Below are 23,688 nucleotides of genomic sequence, written 5' to 3' on the forward strand. Positions count from 1 at the left end.
AGATTTGCACAATGCGTGCTGTGGCACGTTTATTCATTCTTAACGACGATGGTATTCTTTTGCTATCTATCTTAGGGAGAAGGAAAATCACTGCTCTATCTTATATCTAGAAAAACTAAAAGGCTGGGATAATTAGGAAAAAGAAGAAAAGGCAGAGGTGGTGACCCCCCCATCCCTAGAGCTATTCAAGCCGATACCTAGATGATACCTTTGAAGGCAACTGCAGAGAGGATTCCTCCTCGGGGTGAGATGTTGTACTGAATGATTCCTAAGGTTCCCTTCCAACTTAAACTCGGTTTCTAAAAATAAAAGCAATCCTTTTAAAATTAATTTTTAAAATCACACAAGATATACATATACACAATCATATCTTGGGACCAACAACAGTACAATGGAATTTCGGAAGCATTTTTCCCACGCGTATTTTCTCGGGTAATCGTTGCCACAGCCCTGCACCGCTGCTATTGCTGCCATTATCCCCATTTTAGAGGTGAGGCAGTGACTTTGAGTTTAAGTAATTGCTCTGAGATCAGACAGCTGGAGAGTAGAAATCCCTGAGAACTCCAGGTTTCCCTCTGACATTTCTCCTTCTCCTCCTCCTCCTCCTCTTCTCTCATCTTCTCCCCTTTTTGTCTTCTGGAAAGTACAGTTTAATAACGAGGAAATGGAGGGGAGAGGAATGGAGAATCAGCCTCCTGCACAGGTAGCTGAATCCCCTCCCATCACTTTGTGCCACAAGATGATTCAGGGAAGACTTACTCATAACCTCGGTGTGTAATGAATACATTGAGATGTGCAATAATTTAAAAAAAATGGTTCATGCATATCTGAGCCAATTTTAAAGAGAAAAAATTAGTCCCCTTTTTAAGTTTAAAAAAGGAAGTATTTTAGTTTAAAGTGAGGAAATGAAAGGGAGGAGGTTTTTGGATTTTTTTTTTTTCCCCCAAAAATAGGCTCTGTCATTCCCACTAGTGGTGAATGCTCACTGCTTCTGAGATCACAGTCAATGAAACATTCGGCTGAATTCCATAATGAACCGGCGTAGAAGACAAATGCCAATTCATTAAAGAAGGAAAAAAGATTACTTCTAAAAGATAAGTCCTCCAGATTGGTTACTGGGTTTGAATTTTCAAAAGGAGAACCACCTGATTCTTGATTTTGTTTGGAGGCTGTTTTGATCTTCAGAATTCAGATCAAAAATGATTTTTCCCAAAAATGTTTTTGCAAAGAAAGTGTGGGAGGAAATGGTTAGGGAGGAGTTATTCCCATCAGACAGCCTTTCAGTATTCCAACTTCTTGAAGAAGCCACATTTCTCAAATGGTTGGAAAGGAATGAAGAGTCCCAAAACCCTGCACCAGAATTGGACAGTTTCCATACATAACCTCTCCATCCTCTTCCTGATGGAGAACTCTGGAGGGCAGGAGTTACCAAGCCCTTCCTGCAAAACGGGCCCCTGGGACCTAGAAAGTTTTCTTAATTGATTCAAGAACACACAGCACAGACTTGTGTTCTGACTTGTATCTTGACTTATATCTAGGCCAGCGCTCCTTGCTCCTCAACAGGGAAAGCACTTCCAAAGAAAGATGCCAACTCGAGTTCAGCTTCCTAAAACCTAGCTCGGCCATTATCTGGGGAAAGCAAGCCACCATGCTATAAGGACACTCAAGCTTCCTCATGGAGAGGTCCATGTGTTGAGGAACTGAGGCCTCCTGCCGATAGCTATGGGAATGAGCTATCTTAGAAGCAGATTATCCAACCCAGGTTGACACTTTAGATGCCTGCACGGCTGCCAACATCTTGCTACAACATTACAAGAGACCTTGAGCTAGCACCACCCAGCTAAGCCCAAGTTCCTGACACACAGATACTAATTTGTTATGCAGCAATATACAACTAAAACAGGAAACGGTGAGTTTAACAGCAAGTAGATAATAGGAAAAGTCATAGTTTTACGGCAGAAGAAGTAATCTGCGTACTTGGATGAATGCTTCCCTATTATTAAGCTAAAAGAGAAATCAGATGAGATAGGCTGGCTTCATGCTGTCGGCTCAAAAACCACAGGGAAAAAGAAGGGAAGGTGTAGACAAAGACACTCAGCTAAGGCTGGCTGACCCACTCAGCACTCCACTCCCTCCCCTGGGAGATGCCACAGGAAAGGCCCAGGGCTACCCTCCAAACTTACAGTCCTCCTCCACTTCCCCAAATAGAGCAAGCCCTTTCCTGCCCTCTGATCTTTGCATTTTGGGGAGGGAGGTCCTCCTCCTCCTCCTCCTAGCATCTCCTTCCTCTTTCGTTCATTTATTTCTATTCATTTAATTTTTTAAAACTTTTTATTGTGAAATAATTTCAAACTTACAGAAAAGATGCAAGACTAGTACAAAGAACTCCATCTGTCCTTCATCCACGTTGGTTGTTATCACTACCCACATTTGTTTTACCATTCTCTCTCCCCCATCTACCTATCATCTAAAATGTTTTTCTAAACCATTTGAGAGCAAGTAGAGACATGATAACTCTTTATGCCTAAATTCTTTAGTGTGTATTTGTTAAGAATAAGGACATCAAAACCATGAAATTTAACAATGATACAATACTATTATCTAATCTACGGTCCATATCCAAATTTTGCCAATTGATCCAATAATGTACTTTATGGCTAATTCTATTTTCTGGTTCAGGATCCAATGCTTTTTTCCCTCGTCAAACATACCACGTGCCAGGCACTGTGTAGAGCACTGGGAAAAAAAGGGGGGGCCGGGCCGGGGGCAAAACCAACCCCCGCAAGGCACCTATAGTTTAATAGGGAGACGTGTTAACAGAATAATCACACTAATTACACATTTGTGTAATTGCAAACTAAGACATGTGCCTTAAAGAAAAAGGCCTGAGAGGAGTGAGAACTGGGGTGGGAGGGGGTCAGAAAGCTCTCCTGAGATAAGGACACTTGAGCTGAGATCTGAAGGGAGAAGCAGGGTTTGCCAGGCCAACTCTGTGCGCATGCGTGTGTGTGTTTGTACGTGTGGTGGGGTAACTGGAAGAACACTCCATGCAGTGAGAAGGACATGTGCCAGGGTTCTATTGGGGGAGCACATGTGGCTTTTTCCAAGGTCGGTGTGGCTGGAGGGCAGAGGTGGGGGAGGGCAGTGTGGGGAGGGAGCCGGGAGTGAAGTCTTTATCCCAGAACCGGAAGCCACTGATGGTTTCCCAGGAGAGCCAGTGGCATAATTTACATTTCCAAAAGATCACTCTGACTGCTGCATGGAGAAAGGTAATGAAAATAATACAGGTCAACCATCCCTTAGCCTCAATTCCAAAATCCAAACAGCTTTTTTTAATAACTTTTTTTTATAACTCATTTAGTGACAAAGCCTGACCTGAATAGACATGAGTCTATTTATACCCTTCATTTTCCCACTTAGTGTGAATACATTTTTGCCACAGGAAAAAAATGTGTTTGATTATGGGGAGCTCCTGTAGACCCCACTCGGGCTATTACATAATACAATATATGCATGGTGTTAACATTTCTACATCAGAAAGACTCTTGTACCTGTGTTACAGACTGAATGCTTACGTGCCCCCAAAATTCATATGCTGGAATCCTAACCCCTCATGGGATGATATTAGGACGTGGGGCCTTTGGAAGGTAATTAGGTCATGAGGATGGATCCTTCATGAATGGGATTAGCGCCCTTATAAGAAGAGAAGAGAGAGCTTGCTCGTTCTCTCTGCCACATGAGGACGAAGCAAGAAAGCAGCCATCCATATACCAGGAAGAGGGTCCTCACCAAGAACCTGCCTTCTGGTACCCTGATCTTAGACTTCCAGCCTCCAGGACTGTAAGAAATAAATGTTTGTTGTTTAAGCCACCCAGTCTATGGTATTCTGTTATAGCAGCCCAAACTGACTAAGACAGCCAGTTATCAATTTATTGCCCCTCAGCTCCAAACCCACCTTCATTGCACGCTGTGCAAAAATGGTTCTGGGCCCTAAAACACGTTTCCCTTGCTAGCTAACATGATCTTAACAGCAGTCAGCAGAAGATGCTGGAAACACAGTGCAGGAGGGAAGGTTTATTTCATCCTGGTTCTGGTGTGTTCAGCAGGCAGGCAGCACGGGTGGCTCCTCTGGCACTAGGCCCCTGCAGCAGGCACAGCTTCTCCGTGTCCAGCTCCTACTGCACGTCACCTCTCCATTGCCTGGCTCCTGCAGCAGGCAGCAACCAGCAGCATCCATGGCCAGCCAGCTTCCCCCAGCACCCAATCCCTTGGGTGGGCTTGTAGTGGAATGCTTTCTGTGAGATACCTCACCATGCATTTCTTTCCCCAGCACCCTAGCAGGAGGATTTCTAGCAAGATTTGCTGGTGTGACACCACAGTGACTTCTCTGCCATTCAGTAAGCATAACTGCCTTCCCCAAGAAATCAGGTTCTCAGCCTGGGGGCCTCTTCCTTGGATGCTCTTTCTCAGCCCTGGAGGGAGGATTTTCTACTTTGGGACTTCTAGCTCAGCCCTGGGGGGTGTGGCTTCTCCTATATCTGCTATTCCTGTATTCTTTAGAGCTCTTTTTACTTCTTACTAGCCAATCCTTGATTACTCCAATGTCCTGTTATAGTTAATAATTCTTTACATTAAACTTCCTGGGTTCCAATTACTGTGTGGTTTCTCTCTCCTGAATGAACCTTGACAAATATAATTCCGAATCCTAAATTGTGCCTAATACAGAGGATTTGCGCTAAGAGATTCCAGACCTGTCACAAGGACACCTATGTACCACTCATTAAATGCCAGGCACTATTCCATGTGAACTCATTTAATCCTGATAACTATCTCATGAAGTAGGTACTATTATCAGATCCCTTTTTTTTTTTTTTTTTTTGAGACGGAGTCTCTGTAACCCTGGCCAGAGTGCCATGGCATGATCATAGCTCAATGCAACCTCGAACTCCTGGGCTCAAGCAATCTCCTGCCTCAGCCTCCCAGAGTAGCTGGGACTACAGGTGTGCACCACCAAGCCTGGCTAAATTTTCTACTTTTTGTAGAGACGGAGGTCTCGCTCTTGCTCAGGCTGGTTTCGAACTCCTGACCTCAAGCGATCCTCCTACCTTAGCCTCCTGGAGTGCTAGGATTACAGACGTGAGCCACTGGGCGCGGCCTATTATCAGGCCCATTTTAAAATGGAGGAAACGAGGGAAAAAACTTTTCCAAAGTCATGCAGCTAGTAAAGGACAGAGCTGGGGTTCAAACTCAGACAAACCATGTCCTCATGAGCCTGGGGCTTGCGGGGAAGTGGCGGGGTGGGGGGAGCACGGAAACCAGTTTGAAGGCTGCTGTGTGTCTTTTACTGCGCTCTCAGGCCCGTGCTCACTCCACCGACCGCAGCTGCGTACATCCCACTGCCCTGGAATCATCTGTCTAGTGGTCCAGCTGGTCCTCAAGGGCAGAGACCTTGTCCTTTCCTCTCGGAATGTCAAGTGCTTAGCAGAAAGCCAGCCTGGGGCACATTCGGTATTCAGTCAGAAACTGCTGGATAAATGACATGTTGAATGAAGTAGAACTACAGATCGAAATGCCAGCCAAACAGCAGGCTGAGCCTTCCAGGTCACATGACTTCTCTGCCCAACACCCTTCATGACCCCGGGGAACTGGAGGATGGAGTCCAGCTCGGGGACCTGGCCCCCCTGCATTTCAGCCTCTCCCAGCCCCACTCCTGGCTTTACTTTTTAGGGGCCAGAAGCACTGAATTTGGGAGACTTGCATACCCCATGAGGTTTGCCCCACTTTGGACCTTTGTGCCGTACCCTCTGCCTGGAATCCCTTCATGCCCACCCTACCCCCAGCCGTTTCCCTGCCTGGGTAACCCATCCTGCTCCCTTTGAAAGACTTAGGTCGAGATTCCCTCCTTCGGGAAGCCTTTCCTGCTCTACCCACCCTGCCCATCTGGGTCCACTTGCTCTCCTATGTGCTCACATAGAGCCCTGTACCTACAGCTACCAGAGGTCCCACTGTATTCTGATGTGACCTGTTTGGTGTGCGGAGCCAAGGGTATTTAGCGGTGAAGGCTGAGGACTCTGCAAACCAATCACAGCTCCATCAGTGACCAGCTGTGTGACCTTGGGTGAAACATTTCATCTCCCTGATGCTTGGCACCCTCACCTATGAAACGGGGATAATTATAGTGTGCGTGTTATTGGGTTGCTGTGAGGATTAAAAATGATAATGTATGCAAAGTGCTTACCACTGCCAGGCAAAAACAGCCTGCAACAGTAGTTGGGTGTCTTAAGCTCAGAAGCTGCATGTTACACATCTTGGTGGCCTCACGACCGAGCACAGTGTCTGACCAACAGCAGGGCTCAGTGGCCAAACGAATGGATTCGTTCTCTCCCCACCCTAACAGCCTTCAAAACTGGTCTCCCTGCCTCCAGTGGCTCCAGCATTGCCCTGGTTACCTTTCTGAGGCCTACCTCTGATCAAGTCAGCCTCTGCTCCAAAACTAGCCATGGCTCCCCAGCCTAGCGATCGGAGCCCCCGTGATCCAGCCCTTACCAACATCTCTAGCTGCTCTCCTACGGACGTCTCAAGTTTCAGTGACTCAGGCTTACTCACTTTTCCTGGAACTGGTTCCCCCCTTTCTGCCACCTAGAGGCCCCAATCCTACTATGTACACTTTGCCAAAGTCTTAACCTTCTTCAGGACCACCTTAAAAATCACCGCCTTTCAGAAGTCCTTCCTGACCTCCATCAGCATGGTCTCGTCCTCTTGGCAGCCCATGCCACTTGGCCGATCCCCTTCCCCAGGATGAATTACGTTCTGCCTTGTGCGCTACGTCGCCGTGAACTTGCCTATGTCCCCTTTCAGACGAGGAGCTCTCTGAACACAGCAGATGTTTTCTGTACCTATCACATAGTAATTCCCCAAATCAATTTAGTTGGGACCCAGAACAAAAATAAATTGTTGAACTCAGAACAAAACCAGGGATAATACAGTTAAGTAAAAGGCACTGCGTACCAAGTGTTTATTCTCTAGTATTCAAGGCTAATGGTTGAATTAAAAAAAAAAAAAAAGAGGTTGATCTCTTAATAAGGAAAGTGGTTTTAGTTAAAGAATACATACATGCAGTGTAATATGTTAATCCTGCGTAGAAAGAGAGGATCTTTTCCATGAATTGAAAAGGAACGGAGTAGCTGGAAGAGATTAAGACAATTATCCCTGCCTTTGCGAAGATGTTTTATCCACCTCCCCACAAACACAACGCACACACACACACTGATGCACACACAGATGCAAAAACAATCTGACGAGAAAGTGGAAAAGGTTCCATGCATCGGTTTCCTAGGGCTACCATAATAAAGCACCACAAACCGGGTGGCTTAAAACAACAGAAATTTATTGCCTCACAGTTCTGGAGGCTAGAAATTAGAAATCAAGGTGTTGGCAGGACTATCCTCCCTCCAAAGCCTCTAGGGGAGGATGCTTTCTCTTCCAGCTTCTGGTAGCTCCAGCAGTTCCTTGGTTTGCGGCAGCGTAATTCCAATCTCTGTTTCCATCTTCACACGGCCATCTCCCCTCTCCGTGTCTCTTTTCTTCTTAGAAAGACACCTGTCAGTCATACAGGACTAAGGGCCCGCCCTGCTCCAGCATGACCTCATCTTAACCAGTACATCTGTGACAACGCTACCACCCAACAAGGTCATGTTCTGAGGTACTGGGGGTTAGGACTTGAACCTATCTTTTCGAGAACATAATTCAACTTATCAGACCTACTTACTGGGAGCTGTGGTCCTTGCGAAAGACCAGGGCATTAGCCAGCAGCGCTTTTCCTTAAGAAACTCCCTCTGGACTGCAGGGACTCCAAACCCCACCTCCAGCAAACCCCTCCCCAGAAAAGAAGCATGCAGGGGTCCACACTCCTAGTAACCAAGGAGAAGTCACGTAATTCATACTCTGAAGACTGTCTGGAGGAAGAGAAACAAATGGACCCTCATCCAGAGACACCACCAATGAAGCCATGTGGATTGAGGACAGGGACTGCATCTGACGGGAAGATCTGAGAGAAACAGTGAGACAGTTTCCGCTTAAAGCTCTGGCCAGCACTCCTTTGGCTGTTGCTCTAGGGAGCTAAGACTTTTGAGGCCCTCTGATCTCATCAGGGGAGAAGGAAGTCTGTTTTTTTCCCACACTGTGAGAACACAGCCCTCTCAGGGTGAAGGTGCACAATTTCTCCCAACACCAAGAACAGAATGGTGTCCCTCTGAAACACAGGGGGATGGCAAGAAGTAACGTGGAACATTCAGAGTCCTGCCTGGAAGGGTACATAGGAACATGGGCATTCATTCATTCATTCATTCAGCAAATACTCACTGAGCACCTACCATGAACCAACACCATGGGTACAGTAGTAAATAAGACAGACAAGGTCCCTACCCTCATGGTATCTATTGGAGCTGGGAAATGGACAAGTAAATATTAATAAATAAGCAAAGTAATTTCTGCCAGTGCTAAGCTGCCACGTGGATAATTGATAGTTGGACAAGTCGCTGAGTGAAGAGGGAAGAGAGAGGTACTTCAGATGGCAGGTTCAAGGAAGGCCTCTCTGAGGAGCGACATGGGTGCTGAGACCTAAAAGATGAGGAGGAACCAGTCAGGCAACAATCTTTGGGAAGAGCGTTCCAGGCAGGACCATGTGCAAAGGTCCTGAGGTAGCAACGTGCTTGCTGTGCAGGAAGGCCGACATGGCCAGAGTGTGATGGATGAGAGCAAAAGGGGAACAGGTGAGTTTGGAGGGGCATGCAGGAGCCCGACAAGGCAGGAGCTTGTACGGTATTTTCGGCGCAGCAGTGGAAAGCTGCTCAAGAGTTTTAGCGAAGGGATGGAAAGCTCTGGTTCGCACGTGTACGTGTGCACTCTGTGCATGAAGAATCGACTGGGAGTTTAGGGTGGAGGTGGGGAGGAGAGCCAGGAGGCTGTGCAGGAATCCAGGTGACACACGACAGGCTCGTGGGAAGGTGGAAGGAAATGGGTGGATTTGGGATCCATTTCAGACTTCCAGAGGTAGAGTCAGACACAGTGGATGGGCCAAACCCAGTGGAGAACTCAGGACCCTGCCAAATGTCAAAAGCTGGAAGGACCCTTAGAACTCCTGCCCCCAGTCAACACAACTTGCATATGAGGGAAACGAGGCCCTGCCGGATCAGTGACCCACCTGGGGTCATACAGCAACTCAAGGCGGTTCCTACCTGAGAGGTCAGGATCCCTGCTCAAGCCCAGGGCTCCTCCACAAGGAAAAGACTAGAACAGGAGTTGGCAAACCACAGCCTGCCAAATCCAGCCTGCTGCCTGCTTTGCAAATAAAGCTTTATTGGAACACAGCACGCTCATTCCTTCATGTAGTGTCTGTGACCATTTTCACACAGTAGAGTTGAGTCGTTGTGGCAGACAGTACGGTCCCACAAAGCCTAAAACATTCTCTGGGCTAAAAGATCACAGGAAACACACTGGCTAAGGTTGGAAATGGAACGTGTGGAAACTGGAGGAAGCCTGGGCCCACACGACAGTTCTCTGGGATTCCTTCTTTCCAGCTGCAGCCACACCCAAGGGTCTGTCCCGCTGGGAAGACTCCTTCTATCTTGCTTCCTTCTGCCTAGGGAAATGGCAAACACAGCACATAACATTCATGCCACTAAAGTTGTACAACTTAAGTTCTATAAGCATTTCCAAAAGAAAGAGATTAATTAATTATAACTGGAAAGATCAGGGAAGGCTTTCTGGAAACGGAAAGATTTTATAGGAGCCTGAAAAGATGGGGAGAGAGCACTCAAGAAATCCTCTACGTCACCCTGAGCCATAGCAGATTACCTAGGACTCTGCTGAGCTAAAGGCAGTGAGTTCCTCATCAATGGGGGTATTCAAGCAAAAGACAGCTGACCACTCGGCAGGGATGAGGTTGAGAGAGACTGGATGAGGTGAAAGATACAATCCCTTGAAATCGTGGATTTCACGGTGGTGGGCTTATGGCTTCTTTAGTCTCACATCTCATCGTATTTGCTCAGAGACACACACACACAGCACAGAGACAACCGCAGGGCGGAGGCAGGACAGACAGAGAACATGCACAGACAGAGAGAGGAAAGCACGGGGAACAGGAGAGAGGTGAAAGAGGCACACATGCCCCAAACCAAAGCGAGCCCACACAAGTCAGAGAGGGAGGAAGTCCGCACCAGGGCTTTTTCCCCTTAACTGCTACCGAGAGAAAAAGAGAGCAACAGCCTGACAATTAGAGTTAAAACTAATCAAATGTCCCTTTAATACCTCCAGCTTGGCACTTGGCAGCCTTCTTAACATGCCCCATTGTTCCCTGGCAGGGCTTGGGCAGCAGGAGCCCTCAGCTGCCTCTCCCGCTGCCAGGGGAGAGTGAGGAGCAGCGGATCCAGGCAGGGGAAGGGGGAGGAGGGGCAGGGAGGCGACCCCTAGGCCCTGGGGCTGACTCTGCTGGGAGACCCCATCTCCGGGAGCAGAGGGGCCCCACCCCAGAGGGAAAGACAGCCTCATACCAGACGATAGTGGCTGACAACTGCCCCAAGGGAGGGGTGGCAGGAAGAGTTAGGGGTTGGGAAACTGATCCATCCCTCTTATCTGTACCCTGCTCACGTGCCAGGAAGGTATAATTCCCACTTACAGGTGAGGAAATGAAGGCCATGAGGTTAAATGACTTGCCCACAGGAGTCAGTAAATCATGGTAGCGAGGGGCACAAGTCTGGGAGTCAGAAATCTGAGTTTGAGTCCTACCATTTGTTTCTAGGCCTGGGCAGTGACTCAAGATTCCTGAGCCTCAGTTTTCCCATCTGTAAAATGACAACAGTCACTCAACTCCTGAGGTTATAGCACTGATGATGTGAGATGTGCACAGTACGTGGCATGCAATAAAAGCTCCATAAATGAATGATCGTCATCGTTACTGCTGCAGAGCTAGGACTCAAAGACAAAGGTAACTCTCAGTGCACGACTGGCCACCACGCTGAGCTGTGCCCACACCCTATGCCCCACTGCCATACCAGGAGTCACCTGTAGCCTCCAAGGGAAGGTTCCTTAACGGCAGGCAGAGCTGCAGCTATCCCTGCCCGGGCAAAGAGCACTGTACTCAGAGACATGGGTGGCTGTGTTCAGCTAAACAGCCTGGCGAGGCCCAAACTGCTCTCATTCAGGTTCTCTCTTTTCCAGAAACACCCCAGATGCCTCTGAGGTCCGCTCAGAGCAGGGAACATAGCATGTGCCATTTCTGCTGGGAAAGCTCTCTTCACTCTCATTTCGTGGGATCCTAACACTCCCCCAATAACAGGAGTGCACATCCAGGGTTTCCTGACGTGCCAGGAAGCGCGAGGCAGAAAACAAAAGTGGACTCTGTACCTATATCATTTCTAACAAACTTACAGCAGCCCCTGACACAGCTGGAGCAAACTTTATTAGACAGGGTAAACTGCAGCTTCAGATACCTAGAAGCTGAGAAAAGCAAGGTAAATGGTTTCCTGGGCTGAGATAGAACAGGAATCATCTGACTATAAATGTGAGTCTGTTCAAGAGCCCAAAGTTTATATATTCACATTTCCAAGTAATCCTCTTTTTTTTTTTCCTGAAAAGTACATGAGTCTTAGAGTGAGAAGGATTAGCCTCAACTTACCAGCTCTGTGACTAGCCATGTCACTTATGCCCTTTGGACCTCAGTTTTCTCATCTGTAAAGTGGGGACCATACTCCCTGCCCTGCCTCCACCGTGAGATAAAGAGAACAAACAAGGAAAAGACCATGGGAGCTTGCAGGTTATAAAGCTGGGCTCCCAAACTCCAATGTCCCTCGAGGCCAGGCCAGTTACGTGAAAGGGAGAAGTACCCGGGTTTGAGACCACACGGTGACACGGCGGCTGCTGCTACCCAGATCCAGCAAATGTGTATGATTCTGGAACCTGGGCCCAGCTGCCAGACTTTTAGATTTTTCCCAAAAAACTAGAAATAAGAATTTTTTTTTTCATGTTAAATGTTCTGATGTTTAGGTACTGGAAATTTACTAACATTTAAAAATAAAGACACTCAATCATTTATGGGCCAGCACTGTGTGAGGAACACAAAAAATATCTTTGGGCTATAACTGGTCTGCAGGCCACCAGTTTGCAACCTCTGTTAAAGTGTATGTGTAAGGTTTAAAAAAATAGACACACACACACACAAAGGTCAAATAAATAATAAAAGAAGCTCTCTGAAGGAAACAGCCATTAAGGTTTATTATCAATAAAATAACCAGGAATCTATACTACAGACCCTGGTGCTCCAGCAACAGAATCACTAACTTTTCACCAACATTAGGTGCCAAATTTAGAAACAGGTTATTTCACAAATAGACACGTATACACGTACGCATTTTAACCGTCAGTAGCTGACTCTGATCAATACTCAGGAGGAAACATGCAAAAAATAACAGTTTTCAGCTGAGAACATACGACGTGCTTTAGCAGCAGGAAGTAATTTTCACACACACACACACCCCCGCCAGATGTTTCCAACCTGTTCCCTGGAAGAAACCTCCTTCCTCCAGAAGCTCCCACCAGTCCCCTCCGCTCGGCAGCCCGCCTCTCGGAGGACACTGCCATTTGTAACTCACAGGGGAGAACCACACAAGCACACACAACCCTGGCGAACTGGGCTCTTGGGAGGCTGCCCGAGGCGGCATCCAGGCGGCACGTGGGACCTGGTGTAATCCCTGCCCTGGCACCGCTGCCTGGGCATTCGGCTAAAGAAAGAGCTTTCCAGAGCCAACGACAAATCTGAGAACCAGGCTCGTGGGGTCCTCGGCAATAACCTCCCACTGCAGCCCACTGAGTCCCTGGGAGAAGGGGCAGACCCACGGACTCACCCAAGAGCACACGGTCGGTGGCTGGCGCAGGCTGCAGAAGGAAGCATCTCAGGTGGGTTGGGATCCTGTTTCCTTCACTTCCTAGCTGTGTGGCCCTGGGTATGTTACTTAACCTCTCTGCACCTCAATCTTTTTATCTTTAATTTGATCTTATCGTCACCACGACACTATGAAGTAGTGATGACTGTGTTTGCTTTAGGAGAAGGAGCCTGGAGCCTCAGAGGTCAGGCACAGAGCTAGCAAGGGGCAGACATGGGCCTGGGAATCAGGTTAGGTTGGTTCCCAATCCCACGCTCTCTCCTCTGCTCTCTCCAGCATGAGGGAGAGGTTCGTGGGGTCTCCGTAATGCTACCCCTTCCAGGACACCCCTAGTTCAGCCGCTTACCCACTTACAGCACCTCACCCTTGCCCTCACGGCAGGAAGACAGAGCACCCAGCACCCATCCTGGAGGGCAGGAGACTGTGGGCGTCAGAGGAAAACAAAGCTCTAGGAACCCGGCCGGTCCTCACAGCGATCCGGAGTGCACCATCCACCCCGGATCCCAGACTCAGAGACTGACCCCCTTGCCTCTCATTTGGTGCCCCTACGAACAGGCACCACGGAGGTCCCCTGCGGGTGCTGATTAGCAACTCGGGGAGCTGCAGATAAACACACTTGCCAGGAATAGAAGTTCAAAGGCAGATCCCGAAGCACTCCTGGGGAAAGAAGAGTGGGCCCCGGGGGAAAGAGAGGTCTGTCTCCTGGGACGTGGGCAGAGTGAAGCGTGTTCCCTGTTGGACCCTCAATAGGATTTGTTAAATATATAATCCTTGGCCCAACCTGGACGAGCCCAATCAAGCTCCTTGGGCACGGGCCCTGGAGTCACCATCCATAACAGGCTCCCCGGGGATCCTGAAGCACCCTGAAATTTAAGAACCATTGCTAAAGCTAAGCTTTCTGCACTCGGCCAGCAGTTACTGAGTACCGGCCATACTGTCCACTCACTCACTCAGTCAATCAGCAAACATTCTGGGCAAACAAGAGTGACCAAGAGAAAGGTTAGTCCCTGCCTTCATGAAGTAGACAATCTGGACAGATTAAAAACAATTACTACACTGCATGACAGATTTACATACAGGGCTTTAGGAGTGCTGCCGTAGCAGGGGTCAGTCAGGTTTAGGGGCAATGCAGCAGGGAGGAAGGATGCCAGAGGCCTTCCCGGAAGGGCTTCGGAGCTAAGTAGGCTGATGAGAAAATCGAGGCTTAGGGGAGCCAAGACTGGTAAGTGACCCTTAGGGGCTGGAGTGACCAAAGAATACTTCCTGGAGGCGGCAGCCTATGAACTCACACTAGAAGGATACAGAGGGTCTAGGTTCTCTCCCAAGGTGGGAAGTGGGAAGGTACCCCCAACAATTGCTTCAGATTCTAAGGAGTCAGGGCATGGGGTACAAAGAGCAGCCTCTGCATGCACAACCTCCTCTCTACACCCCAAAATAAGCGAGACTGTGTCTCCCTCTGCTTCTAACCTTGTGCTGTTAGGCCGAACACTTAGCCTCCAACTGCTCACTTTCCGAACAACGGACAATGTATGTAGAGCTCCCTATCTCAGCCACGGGGAAGCCAAGAAGAACCGAGTCCCTACTATAAGCCAGGCACTTCCCCAGGGCAGCAGTGTAACTACATTTACTGAGCACTTGCTCTGCACCAAGCACCGTGCTCAGGGTTTTGCCCACAGTGACTCATTCAACCCTCGAAAGAACCCCCTAACATAGTTAATGTTATTCCCTTTTAATTCCCGAAGGATCCGAGGCAGAGGTCAAGCGACTTGACCAAGCCAAGGGTTTTGAATCAGGCAGCGTACAGCTCCAAGGCTAGAGCTCTACCTGCTGCCCCACAACGTCTCAAACTAGGAAGAACCGGGAATCGCTTCGCCAATGGGGCCTCGGGAAGCGGGTGGGGCAGAGGTTCCTCTTCCAGGTCACGCCACTGCCAAGTGACCTAATGAACTCCTCCTCGGCTACTGAAGAGGTTCAGTCTTAGGGTAATGGTCTCTCCCCTCTGCTTAAACATCGGGGCTCCCATAGCAGCCTCGCAGGAGGGGCTTGAGGGACAGGGGTGAAAAGACAGGTCCTTTTTCCTGCTCAGATAAGGAGGAAGTACAGTGGCTAAGGACTCTGCTCTGGGTCAGAGACTTACAGGCTCAAATACCAGCGCCACCACTGCAGCCTGCATCCCTGGGCAAGTACTTGCACTTGCCTCCTTCAATCCTGCCTGTTTACAATTGTATTTAACAAGATGTACAGGTAAAGGGCCTAGCAGAGTAAGTGCTGAATACATGGGAACTGTTATTATTATTATTAACATCATCATCCTCATTACCATCCACATCATTATTCCGCTTATTAGTATTATTCTATGCTGTGGCTTTCATCACCTGAGAGAGTTGAAGAGAATTCAGCATTTGAAGGTCAGAATTCTCTCAACACCAAAAGGAAGAGGAGAAAATGGGCCCGATTTTTTCTCTTTCCTCTCCTATCTACACTCAGCAGAGGGCAGCAAACAGGAACCATCCAAAGATAAGAGAGAGAGAAGAGAGACACATGGAGAGAAAGCTACACACGCATAAATACACACCCACCCACCACAGCAAGCGGAATTGTTTAGCTTCCTCTAGCTTCCAAAGTATGAACACTCCGCCTCCTCCAGCTAAGAGGGCCAGGCGGAAAAAAAAGTTGAAGCTGAAGAGACCGTTCTTTTTCAGCTTAAGAGAACTTTTCAATGAATTGACTTTTAGCGTCTATGGGGACGGGGGTCAGCTCTCGGAACATCTGTGAGGGGAAAGGAAGGCGGCAGCAGAACTCGCAAGATTAAATAAAGACAGCTTCCAACTGCTCCTCATCGCATCCCTCCAGTGTGTTGGCAAGCATTCGCACCCAGGCTTTCCCCAGCAAAAAACTGAGGCCCCCACAGTCAATCATCTCAGCCAACGGGCAGTAGAGCTGGGATGAGAATACAGACCTCCAGACTGCAGGGTCAGTGCTCAACAGTCCAGGGGGACAAAGAGATTATCTCCCGAGGAACACGTCTGTTCCCCAGGGAGTGACTGATGCCCGCCTGGGACGTCGTGTCTGCAGGATTCTGGAGCAGCCATTTGTTGGCTTCTTCTCTAGATATCTCTCTCTTCCTCCCCACAACAGCACCCAGATTCTTCTTTGGGGAGCTGCTCTTCTTAAATCTAGGTGGGCTGACCCCATCCCTAGCTCCAGGATAGGTTAAGCCAATCAGCATAGCTCATCTTCCCGGCAATTGTGAATGGTTCAGAGACGACATGAGATCCAAACTGGACCAGTAAGCGCTAAGGATATCTTGCAAGAGCTGATGGTAAAGATGTTTCCTCTCTCTTCCGTAGAAGCCACCAGAGGAGACAGATCTCTCCTCTAGTATCTAGGTGTGGATATGGGGTCTGAAAGAGCTGCTACCATTTTTTTGTTACTGTGGGGACTCAGTTTAGGACAAAGCCAATACACAGAGAAAGTCAGGACCAATAGAGCTCAGAGAAAAGGAGCCTGAGCCCTGACAATACCACAAGCCTCCAGGTCATACCATAACTGAAGCCAACTGCATTCAGAGGAGCGAATATATTCCCTCACCCATGTCAGTCCTGGTGGCTTAATTCATTCTGTTCCTTGCAACTGACAGAGAATCTGAGGTGGCTCTTAGGCTCAGATGAGCCGTCTGCCATGGATAGCAGTAATGATGCCATGTGCTACACATCCTTTTCATTCCTCTACTCCCTAGCTGTGTCCCTTAAAGTTTAATCCATTCTAGTTGCTTTAAGATTATATAAAGTTGGAAAGAAAATTTATAAAACTGGATCTACAAAAAAGCCAGGTAGTTTGCAGCAGATAATTGGTCTCATGAAGTACTGGCCTCTGAAACTTGGGGGTGATAATCTTGACTTATGAGGGAAATAATGGCAGAGAAGGATCAAATATTAGTATGTGGAGGGAAAAAGTCTTCACGGTGAAACAGAGCACGAACTTGGAGAAGAGCTGGATTCCGGTCTGCATTCCTTCCTGTGAGAACTTGCTTAACTGATCTGCCCACTTCTGGGCCTGTTTCCATACCTACTAGAATGAGAGGGTTGGACTAGATGGCTTCTGAAGCCCTCTGCCTGCTCTGACACATTTCGATCGTTCAGCAAACACATCCTGACTGTCTTCCACATGCCGAACCTTGTGCTATGTGCTAGAAGAGGATGTGCTTCCCACCTGGAGACATTTCTGGAAGGGGAGGCCACGATGCACTTTTTGGCCACTAGAACTCAGACAGTATAGGCTACTTCCTTTCCCCCCATGCCACTGAGCATGAGGACAGCGGTTCTCTAGAGATGCAAGACTCTTATTCAAGGCTTCCCTTACCAGCTCTGACACATACATGAGATGCAGAAGATCTGATAAATGCAAAACACAGAACCCGCTGCAAACACCATCAGGAGCATTTAGCTGCCATGAGACATACTTCTAGCTGCCGCGTTTGCCTCGGGGTGTTTTTTATACAGTGAGGAGATCCTGATGCCATCTCTGTGTAAGAGCTGAGCATGGACAAGGTACAATTAGCAAGCTAGATTGTTATCTTTTAAATGGGCCTTTGCTTTTTCATTCCTGATTCTATTATCTGTTATCATGTCATGGGAGCCAACAGATTAAAGGCTGAGCATCCTTAGACTACAGCCTGAGAAAAGGCATTTAAATATGAAATATCCTTAAGTTGTAGCCTCATTACAAGTTAGAAACAGAGTCCTGTTTAAACACACTCCCACTATCTAGACCTTTCCAACATGTGCTTCCAAGCAAACTCACAGAACCCCAGGATGTTAGACTTGGAAAAATTCTAACCAAGTGTCTATTCTCTGCATCGCAAATGAGTTTCAACATGTCATTAACTCCACTTGAGTAGCAGTGTTGAGAAACAGTCTGAGACCAAGCCTAGGATTGGTGAAAACGAGATTGATTAGCAATGTCTGCCCTGGCCAGGGGAGAAGAAGCACCATTATAATACACACTTGCCTTTCCTTTTTGCTGCTAAATCTAAGCCTGCTGCACATGAGGACTCCAAGGCCCAGAAAGGTTAAGTCACTTTCCTGGGGTCACACAGTGAGTTTAGGGTAGCAGAAAAGACTAGAAGCCAGGCCTCTGTTCCTAAGCCTTCCTCAGCTGGGCTCCTTGGCAGACAGCAAGCCCAGAATGAGAGGAACAATGCAGGAAGCCAGATTAGCTCTGGTAAATCAACGACACTTCCCTAGTGGCATCAGATTTCACCTGGGTATGCAGACAGAGAAGTGATCAGCAATCTAACCAGCCCCTCCGTAGAAAATTAAAGAGATCATTCCAAGGCTACATTTCTACATATTTAACTTTCTGATAGGCAAGGCTCTGCCACCACGAAGACTTAAAAAAGGGGAAAAAAAATCTATTGATGTCTGGATGTTCTAAGAATAAAGTTCCTCTCTGATGCAATGACAAGAATCCCTGACACTTGAAAATTAAAGTCATTGGTATTTCATTTTCCCATCAATTTCTATTCCATGTACGCTATAATCCAATAAAGTCATTCTCACAAGAGATTATGGCTCAGCAATGAGGAGGGGCTGCAACGAGTTTCCTAACATGGGTTTTTGTTCTTTTGTTTGTTTTTTGAGAGACAAGGTCTTAACTGCAGCCTCAAACTCCTGGGCTCAAGTGATCCCTCCCTCCCCTCAGTCTATCAAAGTGCTGGGATTACAGGCGTGGGCCACCAAGCCTGGCCTAATATGGATTTTTAAGAACACGTTCCCAAGCCTGGAATATGAAACAGACTACAGAATTTTTTAATAATTATTTATTTATTTATTTTTTAATAGAGATGGGGTCTCGCTCTTGCTCAGGCTGGTCTCCAACTCCTGAGCTCAAGCAACCCTTCCGCCTTGGCCTCCCAGAGCACTAGGATTACAGGCGTGAGCCACCATACCCAGCCCAGACTACAGAATTAAACCAAGATGTTAAACAGATTGGGCTTGGATTGAGAGGGATCCCCCCAGTTAAAAGGAAGATGGCTTCAAGACTGGCTTTTCTTGTTCGGTTTTGCAGCTTTCCAAGAAGCCAACTGTCTAACCAGATGAGTACTGAAATCCTAGAAGCATTATGTGTCCTTTATAAATCAGTGGCCCTACCCAGCTGCAGAGGTATACCCAGGATGAGCTGGCATGGTAGTTATGTAGGCTTATGTTCTAGCAGACAATAAACACTCTTAATTTGAAACTCTGTACTCTTCAATCGAGTGGAGAAACCAAGGATTTAGAGTATTGCTCGAACAGTGGATATGTCACCCTCAAGGAAACTTCTCTCAAACCCATAAGGAACACATTTTTCATCTGGATAAAGTCCTGCCAGACTTCCCTCCAGAGCCTCTGCAGTTACTTCTACCAGGGAGATCAACAAGGTGCTCTCGGACGACTCTCAACAATTACAAGAGTGACAGGCTCAGCTCAGAACTGGTCAGCCCTGTCGAAAAAGCTCTGCGTGCTCAGGATGCCAGATGTACCAGATAGCAGCCCGATGTGCTACGTGCGTGTTCCAGTGCACTGGGATGAGGGGTGGAACACCACTGCTCCGAGAAGTCAGCCTCTTTCCTCGAGGCCAGCTGACATTCAAACAAGGGACTGAGGGCCAAGCCCAGTGCTCTGCATCTGCTGGAGAGTGAAACAAAAAGGGGCTGTGTGGAAATTTGGCAGGGTGTTTCTGAAAGGCAGCAGATGAATGCTGAATCCTGTAGCACCTAGAAGAACTTATCATTGGGGAAACAGCTCCATTCTGCTGCTCCCAGGATGCAAAGAGATTTTCTTTAAAGTGAGGATAATAGGTTGGCATGTCCCCCTACCACCACCACCAAACCCCGTCACCACATCTGTCACCTCCTCATCATGCTATTCCAGAGAAAAAGAAATGAACAAGAACTAGACCTTCCCGGATGAGTCTATCTGTCCATTTCAGTTAGGGGCTCTGAGCAGCACCCAGCTGTTGCTCCCCTCTCTCTATGCCCAAAAGGCTGCCTTACTCCATCAATACCCTCTTGTACAAGTGAGTAATTTACTTTGAAAGCTCAGGCCAAACTGGCAGTTAACCTTGACCTTCTCTCTACACATCTGGGTCTATAGAAAATGAAAATCAGGATGTCTCTGGCATCTACGGCAAATGAAATACGAGGGCTTTCTCCAGGCAGAGGCAGAATGTCGAGAGCTGTTTTAGAACTGGCTACAGCTATTCCAAAGGAGAGTTTGCACTTGGGTAGGTCATTCCCGCTTGACTTGGGGCTGTGATCAGTATGGAGCCTCCACCACTGGGGATGCTACGAGGGACTCCTGCCTCAAGAAAGAAAAAGGAATTGACCATTGTATTCCTCACTGATGCACTGATAGCATCACAGAATGTTGGAGCTGGACCAATAATCACATTTTATAGATGGAACGTAAGGATCAGAGGAGATGAGGGGCGATGAAGGACACACACAGCAGAGTAGATCTGAGAACAGAATCCTGGACTCCCAGCCCTGATGGTGGCATAGGGTAGAAACAGAGAAAAGGGATTTCATGAAGGAAAAATCCCTACAGACACAGTATTTAAGGAACAGAGGTCTAAGTTGGCTGTCAGGGTTTGAACCAGTGGTTTAGGAAAGGAGTTTGGGCCCTTAGTTTCTAAACAGTAAGCTCTACCAGAAAGATCAACCAGATCCTCTGGGGTGGTTTGAAACAATTACCAGAGTGACAGGCTGAGCTCAAATTGGTCGGTTCTGTAGCAAAGAGCCTTCTGTGCTCAAGATGCCAGACTGCCTAGACAGCAGCCTGATACTGGGAAGAAAAAGGGAAACCATCAACCGTCAAAATATTCAGCCTCTTCCCTTGAGGCCAGCCAACAATCAGTCAAGTCAGACCCTGATGCACAAATTATCCCCTTCCCATGGGACCAGGGAAAAGAAAGAAAACCTGAATGTAAGAAAGCCTGAAATGTCCCACTGTATGAAACAGTTCAGGCATGCATATGCTCACTGGCACCTACTGGGAGGGTAGGAGTGATGAGACAGAGCTTCTGCCATCAGGGAGCTGCTAGTCTAAATGCACACACACTCGGGCATGGGTAACTTCGGAGGAGGCAGGAAGAATTAAGATCCCAGTTTTGGCTGCAATAAATACAATTAATCAGACTGGCAAGTTCAGAAGAGATAGGGAGGGCATCTGGTGTTTAATCCTCGGGGCGCTGGGCACCAATAGCCTCTGGGACATTTTGGGGGTCCCTCCACCAGAATCTCCACCTCTGGACTCCCAGAAGGTCAAGGGCAGCAGATCCCTCAAGGACCTGGAGCTCACTCCCTCCCCCACCCCAAGAAGCCCGAAGCTGCCGTGGGAGCATGATCTTTGCATCCTCCAAGGAATCCACAGGACCCGAGAAAGGAATAAGGCTGGGGACAAGAAGGTTGAACAAATGTGGACAGGGGAGGAGGGAGGCCCAGGTATCTCACTGGGCAGTTGGGAAAACAGGGTAGGGGCTGACCTGAGCAGGGAACACCGGGATCAGCAGGTGGGGGTGGGGGGAGGAGAAGCAGAGAAGACCTGGTCACCAAACAGAAGGACCGGCACTTCCATTCCGATTGGCAGGAGTCGTCCTGGGCTATACCTATGCAGATAGGAACCTCCAAAAGAGAGAGATGCTGGAAGAGGTCACGGAACACCAGATGGGGACAGGAAGGAGGATGGTGAGGTACGGTAAGAAATTACATCCTGGGTTCTAGTTCCAGCTCTGTTTCTGAGTGACATGGGACCCTGGACAAGTCCCGACAGGACTCAGTTTTCTCTCAATTTTCCTCAATTTTCCCATCCAAAAAATGGGAAGAGCAGAAGAGTGTCCGGCGCTGACTCCGAGGAGGCAGACAGGAGAAGGTGGAGGAAGGAGCCGCAGGTTAGCAGTGAATTCGGGGAGGGAGTGTCCCCAACACCAAGGCAACTGGGGGACTCACCTGTCCTGCCGCCGGGGCCACCGCCGCCCCCGATCCCCCGGGGGTGCCGTCGGGCTGCCGCTCGCGGTACAGCGCCCAGAGCCCCACGTTGGGCAGGAGGACCAGGGCCGCCAGCACCAGCGCCACAGCCTGCAGGAGCCGCTTCTCCTTCCGCCTCATCGGGGCCGGTCAGCCCCGCCGCGCCCCGCCGGCACCGCCGCGCCGCCCCCAGCTCCGCGCGTCCGCCCGTCCGCCCGGCGGCGGCAGCAGCTCGGCGAGCAGAAGCGGCCGCGGCGCCGGCCCCGCTCCAACTCCGCGGCACTTCCGCCGCTCGCCGGCCGGGGAGCCGGGCGCCGCCACCGCGCCGCCGCCGCCGGGGGGGTCGCCGCCGCCGCGCCGCCCCTGGGCCCCTCTGAGCCGCACGCCCCGCGCCGCCCTCTGCGGGGTCGTCAGCCGAGCCCGAGTGCCGCCGGCCTCGACCTTCCCGTGGTGTTTCCCGGTCCGCCCGGTCGCGGCAGGGTACCGAGTCTGATCGCTTCCCCCTCTCGGGCCGCGATGGTGCGTCCCGCTCCTCCGCGGCTCCCCCGCCCTCGGGAGCTTTGCGAAAGTCCCGGAGTTGGCGAGTTGGGCGCTAACTGGTGCGGGCTGGGCGCCGGCGGGCGGGTGTGTGTCCGCGCGCTCGGGCACGCCTGGGGACCCCAGCGCCCTGCCCGGCAGTCTGAGTCCGGAGTGCAGCTGAGAGTTCGTGAGCTCCCTGGGGATACATGCACGTAGTGCTGGAGCCCCGCCAAACTCTGCGCCTGCAGCCCCTGGGCTTCTCGCCCACCTGGGGTCAGCCCGGAGGACCTGCGGACATACTTTGACCCCGGGGACTCGGTATTCACAGCCGTGAAATGGGGCCACCGCTGAGCTCCACGCTCACTATTCTGCGGGCTGGCCCTGATTTCCTTCCTCTTGGAGGCCCCTGGCGTTAGGTGTGAACGCCCTTTGTAAATTGTGGAGAGCTGTGCCCTCCTCCCTCCACCTGTCGGTAGATCCTGCAACCTGGGGGGTAGGTGACGGTAGCCTCTCTGCAGGACCTTTTCTCACGCAAATCCAACTCCCTTGGAGTTAGAATGCCCTCCAGTCCCACGTGTGCTTCTGGACACGCAGCGCACTGAGCCCTTTCCGAAACCTCTTGTCCGTTTCTGTCTCCCATTCAGCCACTCAGCAAAACATTAGCGAGAGCCTACTGGGTGCCAGACACTGGTGCCAGGCTCCGGGATTAAATGAAAACAGACCCGAGCCCTAGTCTGGCGTTGAAACGTTAAACACGTAATTGCACTAGACTAGGCAACGTGTCTGTAACTGTGGCGAGAGCTTTGAAGGAGAAGTCGGGCTGTCTGGGGGCTGCCTGGGAGGGCGGGGGAGCCGGATTCCGACGGCGGCGATGCCAGTGGCTCCTCCCGGGGCGCTCAATTCTCGTCACTTAACTGCTTCCTGCCTGATGCGGAGGGACGAGGCACCCTCTTCGCTGTCTTCCTTTCTGCCACGCCGCAAGTCGTCCTCTTGATTCTCTGCTTCTCCAGCCCAGCCGCTGAGCCCTGTGTCTGGCCGCCCTTAGCCTTTCATAGCATCCTGACGATCCTGCCCCCCAGTTCTTCCAGCTCCAGGCTTAGCGATGTGGCTTCAGTTTTTCTGATATCACAGCTCAGATCTTGACGTCTGCTACAAACGTCAAGCCTTCAAGGCTCCCATCACCTTGGCTCTTGAGTACACACTTCTCGACCAGCTAGGGCTGAT

General features: G+C 49.5%; 1 protein-coding gene across 1 annotated transcript in view; it reads right to left on the bottom strand.

Annotated features, from left to right (window-relative positions):
• GALNT10 (polypeptide N-acetylgalactosaminyltransferase 10) overlaps positions 1–22,086 on the bottom strand; it is a 194,249-nt gene extending 172,163 nt beyond the window's left edge. Inside the window, exon 1 of the mRNA XM_012653183.1 lies at positions 21,928–22,086. Coding sequence (XP_012508637.1) covers positions 21,928–22,086 — 159 coding nt within the window. The remainder of the gene's footprint in view (positions 1–21,927) is intronic.
• Between the last annotated feature and the right edge of the window lie 1,602 nt (positions 22,087–23,688).

The sequence above is a fragment of the Propithecus coquereli genome, unplaced genomic scaffold (genome assembly GCF_000956105.1).
Source record: "Propithecus coquereli isolate 6110/MARCELLA unplaced genomic scaffold, Pcoq_1.0 Scaffold419, whole genome shotgun sequence".
Taxonomy (NCBI): domain Eukaryota; kingdom Metazoa; phylum Chordata; class Mammalia; order Primates; family Indriidae; genus Propithecus; species Propithecus coquereli.